Genomic DNA, 18,883 nt, shown 5'->3' with positions numbered 1-18,883 from the left:
GTGTGGTGGCACGCGTCTGTGGTTCCCGGTACTCCGGAAGCTGCAGCTGAGGCAGTAGGATCCTTTGAGCCCAGGAGGTCGAGGCTGCAGTAAGCTGGGACTGTGCCACTGCACTCCAGCCTGGCCAACAGAGCAAGACCTGTCTCAAAAAACCAAAAATGCCCAGTTCAGGTATCTCCTCAGGGAAACCTTTCCAAACATCCAGAGGTGGTCAGCTTCCCTCTCTGTTCTCACCTTGGGCTTTGTACACACGTCTGCATCCCTCCTAGCATCTGTGAGCTCAGGGAAAAGCTCGTTGATCTGCATCCCCAGGACCTGCTTGGGAAAAATCTATCCATCTAAACTCGCTTTAATTTGATAAATGAATTAGTTAAGAGTAGGAAAGCTGCCTATGGGCACTGCCCAATTCAACATGAACAACAAAAGGAGACAGAACTGAGGCTAGAGAGGTGAGGGGAGACAGGCTGGCAGGGAGGGGAACCTGTCAGTGCAGACTCCAGGAAGAATCTGTGTGCAGAAAGCTACTGAGCGGCCTGACCCAAATGAGGGCTAGGGACAATCTCCTGCCCAGGTGAGGGGGAGAACAGGGAGGCCCTGAAACCTCTCTGCAGCCTCGGGCTGCTCCTGAAGCCCCCGCAGCTGCAGGGTTTTGGTGTGGATGGGACTTGCTGACAGGGATGCGGTGGGAAGAACCCCTCAGCGCCCTTTCTCTCCGTTTCCCCCTGCCCAAGGGTCTTTCTAGCACAGGACCATGAAAGTAAGATGAGGGGGGCTTGTTGTTTTCTACTAGATACCAGCGGGCAAGCAGAAAACAAGAGGCTCAAGAGGGGCAGCCCCAGCGTGGAGGAGATGCGAACTCTGCACTCTGCCAGGGCCCCAAGCCCGTCACAGGCTGCCCTGGGCGGCCCGGACCCCACCGCGGCCTCCCTCACTCCTAGCGGAAGGGAGGCCTGTGAGACTCACAGCAGGGCCCTGGCACCGGGCAGGGCGAGCCTTGGGAGCCGCCTGGAGGTAACCAGGCGAGGGCCGCGAGGGAAGGGTGCGGGCCACGGGCCGCTGCCGAGGGGTTCTCACCCTGGAACCCCTTTGTTCTCGCAGGACGCGCTGTGGCTGCAGGAGGTCTCCAACTTGTCAGAATGGTTGAGTCCCAGCCCTGGGCCTTGAGCCAGGTCTTCCGCTGCAAGTGTCCGCCGGCCGGGAGGCTGCGGGCAGCCGCTGTCCCATGGTTTAATAAAACTACGCCGCGCTCATTCCGTCTGCTTCCGCTTCTGCTTCCGCGTCGGGCCGGGGCGGGGCCTGGGGGCGGGGCGGGGCCTGGAGCCGCGCCGCGGCCTGACGTCACCCACGCCTCCACGCGGCTGCGTCACTGGTGCGCGCCGCGGGTCGGGGCGCGATGGCGGCGCTGGGCGGGGACGGGCTGCGCCTGCTGTCGGTGTCGCGGCCGCAGCGGCCCCCCGAGTCGACGGCACTGGGCGGTCCGGGCCCCGGGCTGTGCTGCTGGGTGTCTGTGTTTTCCTGCCTTAGCCTCGCCTGCTCCTACGTGGGCAGCCTCTACGTCTGGAAGAGCGAACTCCCCAGGTGCGGGGGCTGCGCGCGGCCGGAACCCGCGCCCCCGCAAGGCGGGGCTGTGGGCGGAGCTTGGGCGAGCGGGGGGCGGGGCCGCGCTGATGGGCGCCCGCTGAACTTACTGTCCCCTCCGTAGGGACCATCCCGCCGTCATCAAGCGGCGCTTCACCAGCGTCCTGGTGGTGTCCAGTCTCTCACCCTTGTGCGTGCTGCTCTGGAGGGAACTCACAGGCATCCAGGTGCGAAGGAGGCGGGGTAAAGGGCAACGCGGGAGAGAGCTCGGGGATCTTTCGGGGAGAAAGCAAGATTGATGCCCCCTTTCCTGTGGCTCAGCCAGGCACATCCCTGCTCACCCTGATGGGCTTCAGGCTGGAGGGCATTTTCCCAGCAGCGTTGCTGCCCCTGCTGCTGACCATGGTGAGTACTCCTGCCGTATCTTTCCTCCTCTGGTCTTTATCAGCCTGATGCGCGGTGGCCTCTTGATTGTGTTCGGATTTTGGCTGATGGGAGACAGGAGTTTTGAGATGGCCCCAGGGTCCTCCGGTATGCATGGGCTGGAAATCCTGGTTGCGAGGATTTCACTCTTGGAGCCTCACAGGGGCAACGGCAAAGTTCTGGGCAAAAGCGGTGGGTTGTGGTGAAAGTGTTTTCTTGGATGTCTCCCATTGTTCTGCCCTCAGATTCTTTTCCTGGGCCCCCTGATGCAGCTCTCTATGGATTGCCCTTGCGACCTGGCAGATGGGCTGAAGGTCGTCCTGGGTGAGTCTTAAAGGTTGAAGGGAAAAGTAGGCACAGGCAGTCCAGAACAATAGGGGAGGGAGTCAGTGGGCTCGTGGTATGATCTGGATGTGTGGAATGTCATCTCTCTGGGTATGTTTTCTCATCAGCAAAATGGAAACATAGAGCTAGGTGGCCTATAAGGATGGATTCCCAGTGTCCAAAAAGTCCCCTGGGGACCCCCAGCAGTATTTGGTGTGGACCGGAGAGCATTGTCCCCTGCCTCCCCAACCAGAGCTGGTCTTGGTTAAATTTTGGCATCTCCAAAGTTTGCTTCCAGGATGCCCTGCCTCAGCTAATACTTTCTCTTCAGGGCATCTCAAGACATTGGGTTTATGTTGTGTCCACACCCCCGTCCTCAGGAGTATTGATGCCTAACCTGAGTTTGGCCAGGGTAAAGTTGTGGGAGAGGAGCCCTTGGGGTCTCTGGGGTCTCATTGTCCCATAGCCAGTCACTCACAGCTCTTGTCCTGACTTCCCTCTGCAGCCCCCCGCTCCTGGGCCCGCTGCCTCACAGACATGCGTTGGCTGCGGAACCAAGTGATCGCCCCCCTGACAGAGGAGCTGGTGTTCCGGGCCTGTATGCTGCCCATGTTAGCGCCGTGCATGGGCCTGGGCCCTGCTGTGTTCACCTGTCCGCTCTTTTTTGGAGTTGGTGAGTCTGACTAGCTTGGTCCTGGTGTATTATCAGGATGAGAGCTTGAGAACGGGGCTTGAGGTGAGGGTCAGGCATAGGTGGGAGGCTGGGAGGAATGACTGTGATGTGATTGTCACCTTTTTCCCAGCCCATTTTCACCACATTATTGAGCAGCTGCGTTTCCGCCAGAGCAGTGTGGGGAACATCTTCTTGTCTGCTGGTGAGTCCTGGTGAGCTGGCCTGGGTTAGGGTGTGTGATGATGTCCCTAATGGCCACTCTGGAGGAGGAATTGGGAACAGAGGGCTATAGTATTGGAGGGGCCACTGACCGTGGGAGTTGGGGTGCAGGACAGCTGTAGGTGGTGGGGCAGGCAGCCACTGCCCCGGGGGAGGGGATGGTCGGTCTTCGGCTGATGGGTGTGTAGTGCTGGAGCAGGAAGGACGTGCAGGTGTGGTCACTCGCGGCCTCCCCGTCTCCAGCGTTCCAGTTCTCCTACACAGCTGTCTTCGGTGCCTACACTGCTTTCCTCTTCATCCGTACAGGTTGGTCCTCAGTCTCTCATGGGTCCCTGGGGGCCCACAGGAGCGGGTGGGAGAATGGGGAATAGTGTTTGTTCTAGGAACAAGTTTTTCTACTGCAATCCTTGAGACAGGCTGAACCAGGGCCCTCAGCTTGGTGAGGTCTGAGAGGTGGAACAGAGGCCATGGTGTGTGGGTGGATGGCTAGGGTGGTGGGATCTTGATCTCGTTTCAGGGGATGAGGGTCACTAGCCCTGGAAGGGCCAGAGGTGGTGGTAGGGCTGCTCCCTGAGCTGCTATCTCCTCTCCCCAGGACACCTGATTGGGCCGGTTCTCTGCCACTCCTTCTGCAATTACATGGGTTTCCCCGCTGTTTGTGCGGCCTTGGAGCACCCGCAGAGGCGGCCCCTGCTGGCAGGCTATGCCCTGGGTGTGGGACTCTTCCTGCTTCTGCTCCAGCCCCTCACGGACCCCAAGCTCTACGGCAGCCTTCCCCTTTGTGTGCTTTTGGAGCGGGCAGGGGACTCAGAGGCTCCCCTGTGCTCCTGACCTACGCTCCGAGATACACTATGAACTCTCACTGGCTCCCCAGCCCTCCCCACCAAAGGGTACTGCAGGGGAGGGACTGGCTGGGGTCCCCGAGATCTCAGGAATTTTTGTAGGGGATTGAAGCCAGAGCTAGTTGAATCCCAGGGACCAAGAGAAAGGAGCAGATATCCAAAGGGTGCAACCCCTCTTGAAAGGGGTGTTTACGAGCAGCTGTGAGTGAGGGGACAAGGGGCAGGTCCCAGGAGCCACACACTCCCTTCCTCACTTTGGACTGCTGCTTCTCTTAGCTCCTCTGCCTCTGAAAAGCTGCTCGGGGGTTTTTTATTTATAAAATCTCTCCCCACCCCCACTCCCACCCCCAACTTCCTGGGTTTTCTCATCTTTTTGCATCAGGACTTTGTATTGGGATATTAAAGAGATTTAACTTGGATAACATGGCCTTGGACCTTTGGAATTGGTCTGTTTGGGATCTCGTGTGAGGACTCCAGGCAGCTCTTGGGAGTGTGCCCACCACCTATCCTAGCTACCTTGAATGCTGACCTTGGGGTAGTGGATCCTGGCAGGTGGTTCCCTGGAGTTGGGGATAGGCTGGGAGCTCTGGCTGCTGGGGCCCTGTGGCTTCCTCCTTCCTGAACCGTGCCCCAAAGTCCTAGTGTGGGTGGGTCTGAGACTGCAAGTACCAGGTGTGAGCCCAGCTCATTCTGGGGCCTGTGCCTTGGCTACCAGACTCAGGGAGTGGGAACCCTGGCCCTGGCTTGAGCGTTGGAGCCTCTGGCCTGTCTCCTCTGGGGTGAGGATGATTGGCCGGAAGCCTCTGCCAGGACCTCCACAGTCTGCCAGCCTTGTTTTTCACAAGAGGAAACAGGTTCAGAATGGGAGAGGAACCTACCTCTGAATCACCAGTAGAGGCTTTTCTGGTTCTTTCCACCTTGGACCTCTGCCCCAGAGGAACCCAGAACAAAGGCTGCCGCCCTGAGGATGGCAGGGATTTTGCCAAGTAATACGGTGACTCCAGGGTCCTTTTCAGAACCTGCTAGAATTCTGCTAGTATTCTGCCTGCTCTCCATTGTTTTTGGAAGGGTTCTCATTTCCCTTTCTGTACCTTTAAAACTAGATTCTTGAAAGAGTATTAGCCCTGGATCACTTGAGGTCAGGAGTTCGAGACCAACCAGCCTGACCACCATGGTGAAACCCATCTCTACTAAAAATACAAAAACTGCCGGGCGCGGTGGCTTATGCCTGTAATCCTAGCACTTTGGGAGGCCGAGGTGGATCACCTGAGGTCAGGAGTTCAAGACCAGCCTGGCCATCGTGGTGAAACCCCATCTCTAAAAAAAAAAAAAAAAAAAATTATTAAAAAAAAAAAACCACTTAGCCAGGCATGGTGGCAGGTGCCTGTCATCCCAGCTACTTGGGAGGCTGAGGCAGGAGAACTGCTTGAACCCATGAGGCAGAGGTTGCAGTGAGCTGAGGTCACTCCATTGCACTCACTACAGCCTGGGCAACAGGAGACTCTGTCTCGGGGGCGGGGGGGGGGGTTGGGGGGAGGGGGTATTAGCCCTTTAAGTAAGTCCCAGTGCAGGCTTAATTTAAGGAGGTTGTCCCAAGTCCCCTTTCCTGAGGCTGAGGGAAGGAAAAGGGATGTGCAGTCACTCCCTTATGATGCCTGCAGGCTGGCTGTGACTCACCGACCATTCACCCAGATGGAAAGGGCAGCATCGTAGTCACACACCTGCCTCCTGGGGTACATCTGGGACCTCACGGTCCAGAAAGGAAGAGGCCCAAGCCCACTGTGACTGGCCCACCCCAGAGGTTAGGACTGGCACCAGGAGCACTGGGCAGAGGGCTGCTAGGTGCTGGGGATGTACTACCTGCTAGGGTCAGGGGCTCTGGGCTCTGCCCACCTCTTCCTTTCCAAAGGCTGGTGTTTCCTGCATTAGCCTCCCCACCCCCTCCTCAGGACCTGCCCAGCCTCCTCTGCCCACCTCCCTCCCCCACCATTCTCCTACCTGCAGGCAGGAGGGCAGTGGTGCAGGCAGGGTTACTGTCCCTGCTGCAGGAAAGGGAACTGGAGGGCTGGTCATGGGGAACGACAGGGTTAGAACCTGAGACCCTGGACGACTCCTCACCTCCCGCCAACATCCTCACATCCAGAGCGCACATGAGACTCTGCTGGATCACCATTCCCAAAGGTCTCACCCACTGCCCAGAAGGTGGTACCTGCTTGTATTTACCTGCTGACTGACGTGGGAGGCTGGCCTTGGGTTTTAGAAAATAAAACAGCGGGGCTGGGAGGCTAGTCTGCCAAGGGCCTGGGTTTCATCCCTCTCTCTTACTAGTTGTGGAGTCCTGGACAAATTATGTAATCTTCCTGTGACTTGATTTCTGTTTCCATAAGAAGATGAAGGTTAATTCCCTGAGTTAACAGGTGTTAAGTAAGTACTTAGAAACAGGCCCCACCTCTCAAGCAAGCTGAGTACTAGTCCTGTTTGGGGAGTATACACAGTAGGCACCCAATAGTGACTTAAAACAGGGCCACAATGTCATCCTCAATACCCTCTGAGAAGGAAGACACAACTGACCTGCCTACCCACAGGGAGCTTGAGAGGCAGCCCCCACTGCTGAGTGGTACAGGCTGGGGCTGTACTAAGCATGGGGGTGCTGCATTGGATCCAGCATGGAGGGCAGGGAAAGCCAGTTTTATTGAGCAAACTTCCCAGGACCTGGGACATCTTATTAGCTCCCCTTCCCCCAGGAGATGATAGGACCCCCTAAACCTCCCCTGGGTCCTAGGACCACCTGACCCACCATGTGCAGTCTCCAGTGAGAAGGCTCCAGTGAGAAGGGGACCCTTATTTGGCAAGAGATGATGAACATGTGAGCAGCTGTCGGCCAGGGGAAAGGACAGATGGCTGAGAGGAATGAGCCACTGCAGGCGGTGTCTCCTGTCCAGCTATGGACAGGACCTCCATGGCCCAGCCTTTCTGGCCTCAGGCACTGGCTGGCCTGGGCCTGCCGTGGCAGCACAGCTTCTGTTGAAGGCTTGGGGACAGCCAGGGTGCTAGCCTGGGGCAAGATCACTCGATCTCCAGGATGAGGTCGTCACCTTCCAGTGTCATGTCCTTGGTCACATGGACCTTTCGGACAGTGCCCTCCATGGGCGAGGTCACCACAGTCTCCATCTTCATGGCACTGAGCACACACAGGGGCTGGCCCTTGGCCACCTTGGCCCCTGCTGCCACTTTGATGTCTATCACCTTCCCAGGCATGGGTGCCCCAATCTGGCCCTTCACATCCTTTAGGGCCTTGGGGTGGAAGTGCATCTCCTGCAGACACAGGCAGAAGGGACATGAGATCCTGGGCCCAGCTAAGCCCCACCACCCAGCTGGCCCTGAGGGAGACAATACCTTTATGGCCTGGGTGTCCTTGACCAGGATGGACCGCAGTTGTCCATTGAGCTCAAAAAAGACCTGCCTCTGGCCGGCCCGGTTCAGGTCACTCACGGCCAGGGCTTTGATGTGCAGTGTCTTGCCCCGCTCCAGCTCCACCTGCAGGGAGGGTTTGCAGACTCAGGGCTGGAGGGCAAACTGGGAGAGCAGTCCCCTGGCCCTGGCCCCAGGAAGTCCCCACACTGGGCCTTGGCTCCCTGTTCTTAAAGGCCTGGCTCCCAGTCTCAAGGGTCCTTTCTCCTCCCACAGTTGCAAGGCTGGGTGACAGCCAAGCTAAACTCTGGAACTCTGGGGTAGGGGGCCAGGGTGGAGTGTGGACAAGCACCAGAGCCACTGACCTCAAACTCCTCTGCGATCTTGGGTCCCTGCAGGAAGAGGCGGGTATTGAGGCTATCCAGGGGGCCAAAAGTGGCAGTGAAATCCTTAAAGTGGGTGAAGACATCGGGGTACATAGCTGCCGAGAGCACATCTTCTGGGGTCACCTCCTCCCCATGCCGCTCCACCAGCTCCTTCTCCAGCGCCTGCAGATCCAGGGGAGGGAGGGAGGCTCCGGGCCGCCCCTCCACCCTCGGCAGGTCCTTTAGTACCTGGGGAGCAAAGCGGAGGATCAGGCCCGATTCCTGCATCCAGCCCACACCCTCATGTCATGCTGGGACTTCCCTACCTTGGAGCGAAAGGGTTCAGGGAACCCCCCATGGGGGACACCGATGTAGCCCTGCAGGAACTCCACCACGGAGCGAGGGAAGGACAACTCTTCCGCTTGAGCTTCGGCCTCTGCTCGGCTCAATCCATTCTGCACCATAAACTGGGCCAGGTCTCCCACGATCTTGGAGGAGGGTGTCACCTGAGGAGAAGGCCCTGGAGGTTAGGGTGCCAGGCACCTTGGGGAGGCTCAGCGACAGGTACACGCATGGCTGGGGCAGGCAGGAGACCTGGGCCGGGATTACCTTGATGAGGTCACCCAGCATCTGGTTGGCCTCCACGTAGGCCTTCTTGACCTCCTTGAACTTGGAGCCGAGCCCCATGCTGTGGGCTTGGAAGTGTAGGTTGGTGTACTGGCCCCCTGGGATCTCATTCTCATACACGTCTGAGTTGCCAGACTTCATGGTGGCCGTGCAGTCAAAGGCCGCGTACAGTCCCCGAGCTCCCTCCCAGTACTCACTGTAGTCAAACACGCGCTCCAGGGGCACCTCTGCAGGGAGGCCAGAGACAGAGAAGGCCTTAGAAATGTGCTGACTCCAGGAACCAGAGCTAGCTCAAGTCCCATCTTTGACTCAGGTGACAGGTGGCAGCAAGGCCAGAGCAGCACATCTGGATTCTAGGCAGGCCCAACACTGGGACTGGTGGTAGCTGCGGATTTGAGAGGGGCGTGACCATGGGCTGCCATTCTTCCTACCTGTGTCTAGGGGAGTCCCTCTGGTACAGGCCACCAGGGCCCCCATGCTGGGCTGTGAAGTCATCCCAGACATGGAATCTGCTGCCACATCCACCACATCAGCTCCAGCCTGGGCACAAGCCAGCATGGCTGCCACGCCTGCCCCTGACGTGTCATGGGTGTGGATGTGCAGTGGGAGGTCAGGGAAGCGGTCCCGGAGGGAGCTGACCAGCATGGTGCAGGCCGCCGGCTTCAGCAGCCCAGCCATGTCCTAGGGTAAGTGGGAGAGAGAGATGGTAGAGGGGCAGGATGTGTGCCTGTGATGGGGGGACACGGCCGAGGCAGAGAGGGAGAGATGGGCAAGTGGCCCAGGTACCTTGATGCACAGGATGTGGGTGCCAGCCCGCACCAGCTCTTCGGCCAAGCCCATATAGTACTGCAGTGAGTACTTGGTGCGGCTGGGGTCGGCCACGTCACCCGTGTATGAGATGGCAGCCTCCACCACGCCACCGGCACTTCCTGCCGCCTCCATGCCCAGCAGCATGTTGGGCAAGTAGTTGAGGGAGTCAAACACGCGGAAGACATCCATGCCATTCTCTTTGGCTACCTCACAGAACCTGAGGGTGAGAGAGCCCAGGGCTGAGCCCCACCCCACCGCCCTCTGTACAGTCTTCCCTGGCTCCTGCCTCACCCACTCTACTGCCCCTGGGAAATGAGATCTGAGGGTCTGGCCTGGCCGGGGGTGTGGCATCCACAGGCGGGAAGTGGGCAAACAAGTGTGGACCAGGCCTTGGAGGATTAGCTGGCGCAGTGGCAGGCTGTGGGAGAGGGCACTGAGCAAGGAGTCCCAAGGCCTGGATTCCGGTCCCAGCCTTGCACCGAGTGACCTGGGCCATGCCTCAGGCCTTGCACTGCCACAGGAGTGAGGGGTAATTTAGAAGCCTGTCCAGTTCCATGCTTCCCAATACTTCCAAACAGTAGCCCCTGCTGCATGTGGCCACAGAGAGATTTGGTGTCAGGCCCACCGTGGGGAACAGTGGCCATTACAACGTGGCTCAGTACCCTCTGGACCACACCAGGTAGTGTCTGCCCTGCCCACCCCACCCCAGGCTCACTTGAAGACTACGTTGTCAGGGTAATTGGTGTAGCCCACAGCATTGGCCCCCCGCAGCAGCATCTGGAAAGGGATGTTGGGGATGAGCTCCCGAAGCTCCTGCAACCGCCGCCAGGGGCACTCATACAGGAAGCGCATGGCGACATCAAACGTGGCTCCTGCACAGGAACCGAGAGGCCCAGGTCAGCTCTGTGTGTCTGGGGGACCCCGCCAGGCCTTGCAGCTAGCTCTGCAGCCCAAGCCTCTGGCCCCAATACCAGGTCCTGCTCGTCCTCACGGTGCCTGTGTTCCCTGCTCCAACCCCCACAGATGCTTCCCTTGGCTGATCTCTCAGGGGCAGATCACGCTCATTTGTGTCCCTTCTATGCCCCCTTTATAATCCCATCTCCTCTGTCTCTCTGTGTTATAATTAACTAAGAGGGAGGTGTCTCCTCCTGACCCTGAGCCTCCCAGGATGCACCTGGCCTCAGCTCAGCAACCTCATGCCAGCACCAGGCCTGGCTGGAGAGGACGCTCTGCCTTCTTCAGTTCTTCCTCTTTGTTCCTCGTGTTAGCTTCTCCCCAGTGGCCTAATCCTTCGGGACTGGTAAGACAGTGGGCACCCAATTCCTGCCAGGCACTGCCCAACATGCCAGCCTACCTCCCCAGTTCTCCATGCTGAAGAGCTTGCTGAAGTTGTGGGCAACATAGGGGGCGATCTTTTTGAGATCATGGGTGCGCACACGAGTGGCCAGCAGTGACTGGTGGGCATCTCTGAAGGTTGTGTCCATCAGCAGCAGCCCCGGGTGGTTCCGCACAGCTCGAGCAAAACCCTCAGGCCCCTCTCGCAGCAGGATGTCTCTGAAACCAGCTGGGGGCGGGCCTAGGGCAGACAGGGACATTGGTGCCCATCCTGCAGGTAGCATCCTGTCTTCCCCATGAGTGACAGAATGGATCTCACCTACCTATGGGCACTGCAGGGACAATGGGGTCCATGGGGCTGGGGCTGGCCTTGACAGGAATTGGGGTGGTTGGGCCGTTGACCATGACATGGCCTGGGGAGAGAGCAGGCAGTGGGTAAGGGCGGGCTGGGTAGAGGCTGAGTCGAAGGCAGCAGTGACAGTGGGTGGGTTTGGGGACAGGGACACATTCATCCAGGATCCCTGGGCTTCTAGCTGGCCCTTGTCCTCTCCAAAGCGAGGGCCTCCTGGATCCAGGCAGTGGGGACCTCTTGATGGAAAAGGGGGGGGGCCTCTCAGATCAGGAGCAAGGAGGGTGGTGAATGGGAGGGTGAGGGACAAGAGGAGGCAGGTCCAGAACGAGGGCACGGGTGAGGGGCAGGGGGCACTGGCAAGTTCTTTGGTTATGGGGAGTGGCAAGGAGGTAGGAGCAAGTGATTGGGGAGGGGAAAGGAGGGGAAGGGAGTGCAGTCTCAGGCCAGACCGAGGTAGTGCAATAGCTTCTGGGCCCGGTTCTGCGCGGGCCGCAGCTGGAACAGCTCTGGGTTCTCATCAATGAACTGGGTGTCCACGGTGCCGGCCAGGAACTGCTGGTTGTTGAGCACGTTCTGCAGGAAGGGGATGTTGGTCTGCAGGACAGAGGTGGGTGGGAGAGCATCACCATGCAGCATAGACAGGGAAGGGAGAAGAGAAGAGGCTAGAGGTGCCACCCCCAACTCCGGCAGAGCCCCCTAAGCTGTCAGGGGCTGGGTCTGCTCCTTCCATCCTTGTTTACCCCAAAGCATGTGCTGAAGGCAAACCCTCCTGCCTCCCTGAAGCCTAGAATAGGGCTCAGCCTTTTCTCCAGCGGCATGGCCCACAGCAGCCACCCTTGCCCCCCTGCCCACGCTTCTCTAAAGAGGGCCCTGCCTGCAACAGACCACGCTCTGGCACTCTTACCAAGTCACTCCTCCCAGCTGAGTCCAGTGGGCACACTCCCACCTTGCTGCTCTCTCCCTGGACTTCTAAGCCATCTTGCATTCCTGTCCTCTTCCTCCCTGGCTCCTCACACACCACACGCTCCCCAGGTGGCCCCAGCCCAGGGCTGCATCGCCAGTGACAGTGATCCCAGCACTTGGGTTTGCCTCCAGGGCCAAGACCCAGAGATGCAGCTGCCTCCCAAGCCTCTCCTGGTTCACTCCTCACGAAAGTTCAGCAAGTCCACGACCAGCTTCCTGCCTGCGCATCCAGTCCTCCTGTGCCCAGTGGGTGCCCCACTGTCCCCCCAGTTACCAAAAGCTGCATCCATCATCCTCACCACCCACTCCTCCCATGACCCTGGTCAAGCCAGAGGATTCGACCAGGGCCATTTCTGGACCTCGTGACCTCTTCTCCATCTCCAGGCCACACCCTTCACCGCCTTCCTCATCACTGCCGCCTCCAGCCACATCAAACTTGCCTGTGCTCCACACGTTTGCACCTGCCTGGGACATTCTTCCTGAACATCTGAACTCAAAGGCCTTCGTCCTGTCCTCAAACCCTCAGCATAGCTGACCTTTCTAGCAGGCCCCAGAGGAACCAGCTGTAGGCAAGCGCACCCCTCGGCTTCGTCATTTTGTTTGTCTGCATGGGAACTCTTGGGGGCAGGGTGCTGCCTGAGGCATGTGTCAGTGGGCTTTGTGTACAGGGGCCCTCGGTTCCAGTCATTAAATGCCTGGGTGACAATATGAGGCTGGGCCAGGGCAAGAATGACTTAAGGGGCCACGTGGGGACATGGGAGCCAGCACTGCGAGAGGCGCTCCAAGACCGGGAGGCCACGTGGCTGGGAGCTTGGTCCTCCATGTGAAAGCACGGCCTGTGGTCGTGTAGCAACAGCCCTGTGGGCAAGTTTCCACTTTAGTGAAAACATCTCCATGCGTTGTCATTTATTCATGATCTCTGCTGGCACCTTCGATAGGGACTCAAGGCCGCCCGGACCTCTCTGAGCTTGGCCTCTACTCATGGGCCCCTATCACCTGGAGGCCTGGATAGGCAAGGTGCTTCCCCCACCAGCCTTCCAGGTGCTCACCAGAGTGGGGCCGGCCAGCAGTGCTGTGCCTGTCTGCCCCTGAGTCTCGCCCCCACCTCTCCTAAAGATGTGCTGACATTTCAGCTGGGCCAAGGCATGGCACCGGAGAAGGGAAGCAGCTGGCGAAACCATCCAAGGAACCCTGAGCGCACAGGGTGAGGACCCTCGGAGCCCTCCCTTTCCCACACTGTGTCTCCCTTTGTAGATATCCCCGCTCTGTGATGGTTGAGCCACCTATCCTCCCCTCCGTACTGTAAGTTCCATGGGGGCAGGAACCAGGCCCATCTGGTTCCTGATGAACCCAGCTCCCAGCACTGGGTGGCACATGGATGCGGATAAGCGTCTATGCGTAGAGTGAATGAAAAATTTTTTTTGAGACAGTGTGTTGCCCAGGCTGGAGTGCAGTGGCACAATCTCAGCTCACTGCAACCTCTGCTGCCCGGGTTCAAGCGATTCTCGTGCCTCATCCCTACAGATATGCACCACCACACTCAGCTAATTTTTGTATTTTTAGTAGAGACAGAGTTTTGCCATGTTGGCTAGGCTGGTCTTGAACTCCTGACTTCTAGTGATCCACCCACCTTGGCCTCCCAAAGTGCTGGGATTACACTGCACCTGGTGGAGAGCATTTTTGATGGGAAGAAGAGGAACAAAGACATAGCTGGTGCCAGTGCACAAGTTGACCTAGACCAGGACTGAATCCTCCTCATTTTACAAAGGCCACCTGAAGCCCCATGAGTAGTGATAGTGAGAATGGCTTCTGGCTGCCGGTAAGCCCCTCTCAAGCCACAGCTGTCCTCCCCTCTTGCCCCTAGGAAATGGTTATGTAAGTGCCATCTATCCCTCCTGGCCTACAGGAGGAACTTGTTTTCAGTGGTCAGGTAACTTGCCCAGAAACTATACTGCTGTGCCGGCAGGATCAGAATTCCAATCTTGGGTTTCCCCAAGTTTCCTGCCACCTGGCCTGTCGGGATCAGGGCTGGAGGGAGGAGGAGGAGGCTGGCTGAGGTTTAGGTAGCCTGAGGACAAGGAGACCCGGGGAGGTGGTGACTTCCTCTGTTTCCCAACTGGGCAGACCACTGGCGGTGGCGGGCACAGGCGGAAGGGGACCAGGCTCGCCGAGCCACCCAAGCCTCAGCTTTCTGAACCAGGAAGCAGGGAACCTCGCCCACCACACGTCGAGATCCCTTCCTCTGAGCTGAGCTGGTTCGCGGCCGCTCTCCCAGGGAAATAGCCGGCGGGGACAGAGCGGGAGGGAGGGGCCGCGCGGCAAGGATATACAGTTTCCCACTGCGTGCCCCGGGCTGCTGGGAAGCGCGCGCAGACCAATCTGGCCCAAGGCGGAGGCCGGTTGGCTCCTGGAGCGCCTGGCGGGTGGGGGGGGGGGGAGGGAGAGGCGGGGGGGGGAGGGAGAGGCGGGGGGGGGAGGAGAGGCGGGGGGGAGGGAGAGGCGGGGGGGAGGGGAGGGAGAGGCGGGGGGCGGTGAAGGGCGGGGCTGCGGGGGCGGGGCGCCTGCCTGGAGGCCGAGCCCTCTCTGCCCCACCCCGCAGCAGCCCTACCAGGGGCGCCGCCCCAGCCCCTCCACCACCGAGCCCCGTGCGGGTTGGGGACCCTCCACGTGACTCGGTGATGCAGAACGGTTATGACCTTCAACGTGTATCTGGGAACGCGAGGGTCCCAGCAACAGTGCGGGTTTGCGCCCGGCCCTGCCCGTGGGTGCAGGGACGTGTGGGTGTGTGGGCATGTGTGGGTGTGTTGGGGAGGGTGCCCAGCGACATGTGACAAAGACTCCTGTCTCCGGGAGATGGTGAAGAGGCCCGTGAGCAGGCGCTTTGTCTGGCTGTCTGCAGAGTGAGGTTCGCGACGCGGCGGCGGGCGCCCGTGCGGTGCAGGATGCCGGGGCGCCAGGGTGGCCGGGGGCGCGCGCGCCTGTGCCAGGGTGAGTGCGCTGCGGCAGCGCTGGGGGACAGCGCAGCGAGCCCGCGCCGGCCCAGGCCTCGGGCGTGACTGGGCGCCACCCGTGGGCGCTGCAGCGGCCGCGTGTCCCCGTGACCTCGGGAGCTGGCCCGGGCCCGGGTGGATCCCTGTGCGCCCCTCCCCGTCCGCCCTCCACGTGCGTGTCCGCGGCGCGCGCGCCCGCCACCGCGCACCCGCTTGCCTGTCGCCACCGCTGCCGCCGCCGCCGCCGCCACCGCGAACCGCGCCGGGAAAAGGTGCCGGGAACCAAGCGAGCCGGGGCCGCGGGCCCGAGCGCCATGGGCCCGAGGGTGGGCGGCGGGTGGCCGGTCATCCCCGGGCCTCGCCCCCGCGGGAGAGCGGCCTGGAGTCGGCAGGGGCCGGCCGGGCTCTCAGGGAGGCCGGCCCGCGCCCCCTGAGCGACGGACACCAGGTGAGGGGGCCGCCGGGCGCAGCACGGGGACTGGCCTGGGAGGGGCCACGGTCTCCACGGGAGGTTGGGGGGGGCGCCTTCTCTGGCGGGAGAGGGGATGGCACGGAGTGGGGAGGGGGTTGGCGATTCCTGGGGCTGCCTGGGAAAGGAAGTTCCGGGACCCTCCCTGCTCTCGGTCCTCCTCCGCTTCCTGCCTCATGCCTCACCTTGTCCCCAGTGCCTGGACTCCCCCTTCACTGTTTGGGAAATGTGACCTTTGCTCCTGGGGGGGCCTGGCCCTGCAGGCCCCAACCTTCCCTCATCCCTGGCGGCCCCTTTGGACCTCTGACCCAGCCCCTCTCCGGGCCAGGCTCACAGAAGCTGGCTCCTGGGACTGTCCTGGGCCCAAGTGGGCACCTGCGCCAGCCCCACCTGTGCCTGGGCTGTGGCCTTTCCCTACAGGGTGCTCACCATGGCCCCGCCGCTCCTGCTGCTGCTGCTGGCCAGTGGAGCGGCCGCCTGCCCACTGCCCTGCGTCTGCCAGAACCTGTCTGAGTCGCTCAGCACCCTTTGTGCCCACCGAGGCCTGCTGTTTGTGCCACCCAACGTGGACCGGCGCACAGTGGAACTGCGGCTGGCAGACAACTTCATCCAGGCCCTGGGCCCCCCTGACTTCCGCAACATGACAGGGCTGGTGGACCTGACGCTGTCTCGCAATGCCATCACCCGCATTGGGGCCCGAGCCTTTGGGGACCTCGAGAGCCTGCGCTCCCTGCACCTGGACGGCAACAGGCTGGTGGAGCTGGGCACCGGCAGCCTTCGGGGCCCCATCAACCTACAGCACCTCATCCTTAGCGGCAACCAGCTGGGCCGCATTGCGCCAGGGGCCTTTGACGACTTCCTGGAGAGCCTGGAGGACCTGGACCTGTCCTACAACAATCTCCGGCAGGTGCCCTGGGCTGGCATCGGCGCCATGCCTGCCCTGCACACCCTCAACCTGGACCATAACCTCATCGACGCACTGCCCCCAGGCGCCTTTGCTCAACTTGGTCAGCTCTCCCGCCTGGACCTCACCTCCAACCGCCTGGCCACGCTGGCTCCGGACCCGCTCTTCTCTCGTGGGCGTGACGCCGAGGCCTCGCCCGCCCCCCTGGTGCTGAGCTTCAGCGGGAACCCCCTGCACTGCAACTGCGAACTGCTGTGGCTGCGGCGGCTGGCACGGCCAGACGACCTGGAGACCTGCGCCTCCCCACCTGGCCTGGCCGGCCGCTACTTCTGGGCAGTGCCTGAGGGCGAGTTCTCCTGTGAGCCGCCTCTCATTGCCCGCCACACACAGCGCCTCTGGGTGCTGGAAGGCCAGCGGGCCACGCTGCGGTGCCGGGCCCTGGGTGACCCTGCGCCCACCATGCACTGGGTCGGTCCTGACGATCGGTTGGTTGGCAATTCCTCCCGAGCTTGGGCTTTCCCCAATGGGACCTTGGAGATTGGGGTGACGGGCGCTGGGGACGCCGGGGGCTACACCTGCATCGCCACCAACCCTGCTGGTGAAGCCACAGCCCGAGTAGAGCTGCGGGTGCTGGCCTTGCCCCACGGTGGGAACACCAGTGCTGAGGGGGGCCGCCCCGGGCCTTCGGACATCGCTGCCTCGGCTCGCACTGCTGCCGAGGGCGAGGGGACGCTGGAGTCGGAGCCAGCCGTGCAGGTGACAGAGGTGACTGCCACCTCAGGGCTGGTGAGCTGGGGTCCCGGGCGGCCAGCCGACCCTGTATGGATGTTCCAAATCCAGTACAACAGCAGTGAGGATGAGACCCTTATCTACCGGTGAGGACCGCGCCCCACACCCAGCTGCACTCCCAGTGCCCTCCCTCTGCCCTCTGCTCCCCAGAAGGCTTTGCTTCCACCCCTCCTCTCTCTGTGGCTGACATCCCCTCCCCCATGTGGCTGCTGGACTCTTGGAGCAGTGGCCTGGCCTGACTGCCTGAGGAGGCTGGGGCTCAAGGGGCGGCAGGAGGACCCCACCCCATGAGATGTCCCAGGTGTCACTAAGCTGTGTTGGCCTCCTTGGCAGCAAGTGGCGGGTGGGTCTGTCTGAAGCACACGGCCAGCGCCTGCAAGCGTTATTTTTGCGTCTGCTGTGCCATCCCCCACCCCATCCTCCTTGCTTGCCTGGGTCCTATGTCTCAGGACTTGCACTGTCTCCTGGCCACTCTCATGCCTGTTTGCCTTCCTGAGTGAACCCAAGAGCCGGAGTGGTTTGGGGGGAGGGGCTGTTTGGAGCTGGGAGCACAGGATGGGGAGATGAGGATGAGGCTAGACCCCAGCCCTGGGCTCTGACCACCTGCCCTTGCCCGCAGGATCGTCCCGGCCTCCAGCCACCACTTCCTGCTGAAGCACCTGGTCCCCGGCGCTGACTATGACCTCTGCCTGCTGGCCTTGTCACCAGCCGCTGGGCCCTCCGACCTCACGGCCACTAGGCTGCTGGGCTGTGCCCACTTCTCCACGCTGCCCGCCACGCCCCTGTGCCACGCCCTGCAGGCCCACGTGCTGGGCGGGACCCTGACTGTGGCCGTTGGGGGTGTGCTGGTGGCTGCCTTACTGGTCTTCACTGTGGCCTTGCTGGTTCGGGGCCGGGGGGCTGGGAATGGCCGCCTCCCCCTTAAGCTCAGCCATGTCCAGTCCCAGACCAATGGAGGCCCCAGCCCCACACCCAAGGCCCACCCACCACGGAGCCCCCCGCCCCGGCCCCAGCGCAGCTGCTCCCTGGACCTGGGAGACACCGGCGGGTGCTACGGTTATGCCAGGCGCCTGGGAGGAGCCTGGGCCCGACGGAGCCACTCTGTGCACGGGGGGCTGCTCGGGGCAGGGTGCCGGGGGGTGGGGGGCAGCGCCGAGCGGCTGGAAGAGAGTGTGGTGTGATGCGGGGGGCAGCTTCCCTTATGCTCCAAGGGACCAGCCTCGTGGGGCAGAGGGCCCGGGGCGGCCACCTGGCCTGGGAGTTCCTCCCTGGTTTTTATTCTCGGTACCTCAGGCTCCCCTGTGTACGTGGTGGGACAGGGAGCCCTTTCCTTGATTCTGGCCTCCAGACCAGGGTAAGGGGCAGGTCCCTCCATCAGGTGCTCACAGCCACCAAGGAAGGGGCTGCAGCCACCAAGCGGGAGTCTTGTTTTTATTTATAATAAAATTGTTGAGGACACCTCAGTGCTAAGTCTCTGGTCTTGTCATGGGGGCCAATAGTAGCACACAGACAAAGGCGGGGCTGCCAGGTCCAGCAGGGGCAGCCCCAGCAGCCTGGGGCCTCCCGGGTTCCTGTCCATGGGGGCAGCCCCAGGTAGCAGTCAGATGTCTTCTGACCTGTGGGACCATGGGCTTGGGCAGGCTGCCCCCGCCTCGCCTGTAAGTGCAGTGAACACCCCTTCCTGGTAGGTGGTGGCACGGCGCGGTGTCCCGTGTAAAGCCTGAGTGGTAGTGCGAGCACCTCCCCCATGGTGCTGTAGGGCGGCCACAGGACTGGACTAAGTGACAGGAGCGGGTGGGAGGCGGCACA

General features: G+C 61.2%; 4 protein-coding genes across 21 annotated transcripts in view; 3 read left to right on the top strand and 1 right to left on the bottom strand.

Annotated features, from left to right (window-relative positions):
- Positions 1-1,250, top strand: part of TOP6BL (TOP6B like initiator of meiotic double strand breaks) — a 110,024-nt gene extending 108,774 nt beyond the window's left edge. Inside the window, exons 15-16 of the mRNA XM_064364699.1 lie at positions 791-1,011; positions 1,099-1,250. Coding sequence (XP_064220769.1) covers positions 791-1,011; positions 1,099-1,164 — 287 coding nt within the window. The 3' untranslated portion in view covers positions 1,165-1,250. The remainder of the gene's footprint in view (positions 1-790; positions 1,012-1,098) is intronic.
- A 128-nt stretch (positions 1,251-1,378) lies between these two features.
- On the top strand, positions 1,379-14,202 carry RCE1 (Ras converting CAAX endopeptidase 1). 8 transcript variants are annotated; one of them, XM_012436951.3, is made up of 8 exons: positions 1,379-1,578; positions 1,703-1,805; positions 1,900-1,983; positions 2,247-2,325; positions 2,831-2,998; positions 3,129-3,200; positions 3,461-3,523; positions 3,813-5,342. In XM_012436951.3, the coding sequence occupies exons 1-8, from the start codon at positions 1,394-1,396 to the stop codon at positions 4,046-4,048; spliced, it is 990 nt and encodes a 329-aa protein (XP_012292374.1). In that variant the 5' UTR covers positions 1,379-1,393; the 3' UTR covers positions 4,049-5,342. The 8 variants fall into 8 exon arrangements, with proteins under 8 accessions (XP_012292374.1, XP_012292380.1, XP_012292373.1 ...); XM_012436957.3 differs by having other exon boundaries at positions 1,904-1,983; positions 3,813-5,340; XM_012436950.2 differs by having other exon boundaries at positions 1,394-1,578; positions 3,129-3,210; positions 3,813-5,344.
- The window catches only part of PC (pyruvate carboxylase), a 113,140-nt gene continuing 100,985 nt past the window's right edge, over positions 6,729-18,883 (bottom strand). For all 10 annotated transcript variants that reach the window (XM_064364695.1, XM_064364694.1, XM_064364696.1 and 7 more), the window contains 11 exons: positions 11,409-11,553; positions 10,931-11,020; positions 10,627-10,848; positions 9,988-10,144; positions 9,249-9,489; positions 8,894-9,143; positions 8,445-8,689; positions 8,162-8,341; positions 7,836-8,084; positions 7,456-7,596; positions 6,729-7,374 (listed from right to left, as the gene is read on the bottom strand). In XM_064364695.1, the coding sequence (XP_064220765.1) occupies positions 7,126-7,374; positions 7,456-7,596; positions 7,836-8,084; positions 8,162-8,341; positions 8,445-8,689; positions 8,894-9,143; positions 9,249-9,489; positions 9,988-10,144; positions 10,627-10,848; positions 10,931-11,020; positions 11,409-11,553 (2,169 nt within the window). In that variant the 3' untranslated portion in view covers positions 6,729-7,125. The remainder of the gene's footprint in view (positions 7,375-7,455; positions 7,597-7,835; positions 8,085-8,161; positions 8,342-8,444; positions 8,690-8,893; positions 9,144-9,248; positions 9,490-9,987; positions 10,145-10,626; positions 10,849-10,930; positions 11,021-11,408; positions 11,554-18,883) is intronic.
- LRFN4 (leucine rich repeat and fibronectin type III domain containing 4) lies at positions 15,134-18,537 on the top strand. Of its 2 annotated transcripts, XM_064364698.1 has the most exons (3): positions 15,134-15,360; positions 15,802-17,160; positions 17,694-18,537. In XM_064364698.1, exons 2-3 carry the CDS (start codon positions 15,812-15,814, stop codon positions 18,253-18,255), a joined length of 1,911 nt encoding a protein of 636 aa, XP_064220768.1. In that variant the 5' UTR covers positions 15,134-15,360; positions 15,802-15,811; the 3' UTR covers positions 18,256-18,537. The 2 variants fall into 2 exon arrangements, with proteins under 2 accessions (XP_064220768.1, XP_012292371.2); XM_012436948.2 differs by having other exon boundaries at positions 15,134-17,160.

This window comes from Aotus nancymaae, unplaced genomic scaffold (assembly GCF_030222135.1).
Source record: "Aotus nancymaae isolate 86718 unplaced genomic scaffold, 86718_ANA_hifiasm-v0.15.2.pri h1tg000059l, whole genome shotgun sequence".
NCBI lineage: Eukaryota > Metazoa > Chordata > Mammalia > Primates > Aotidae > Aotus > Aotus nancymaae.
This window is presented reverse-complemented; position numbering and strand designations above follow the sequence as displayed.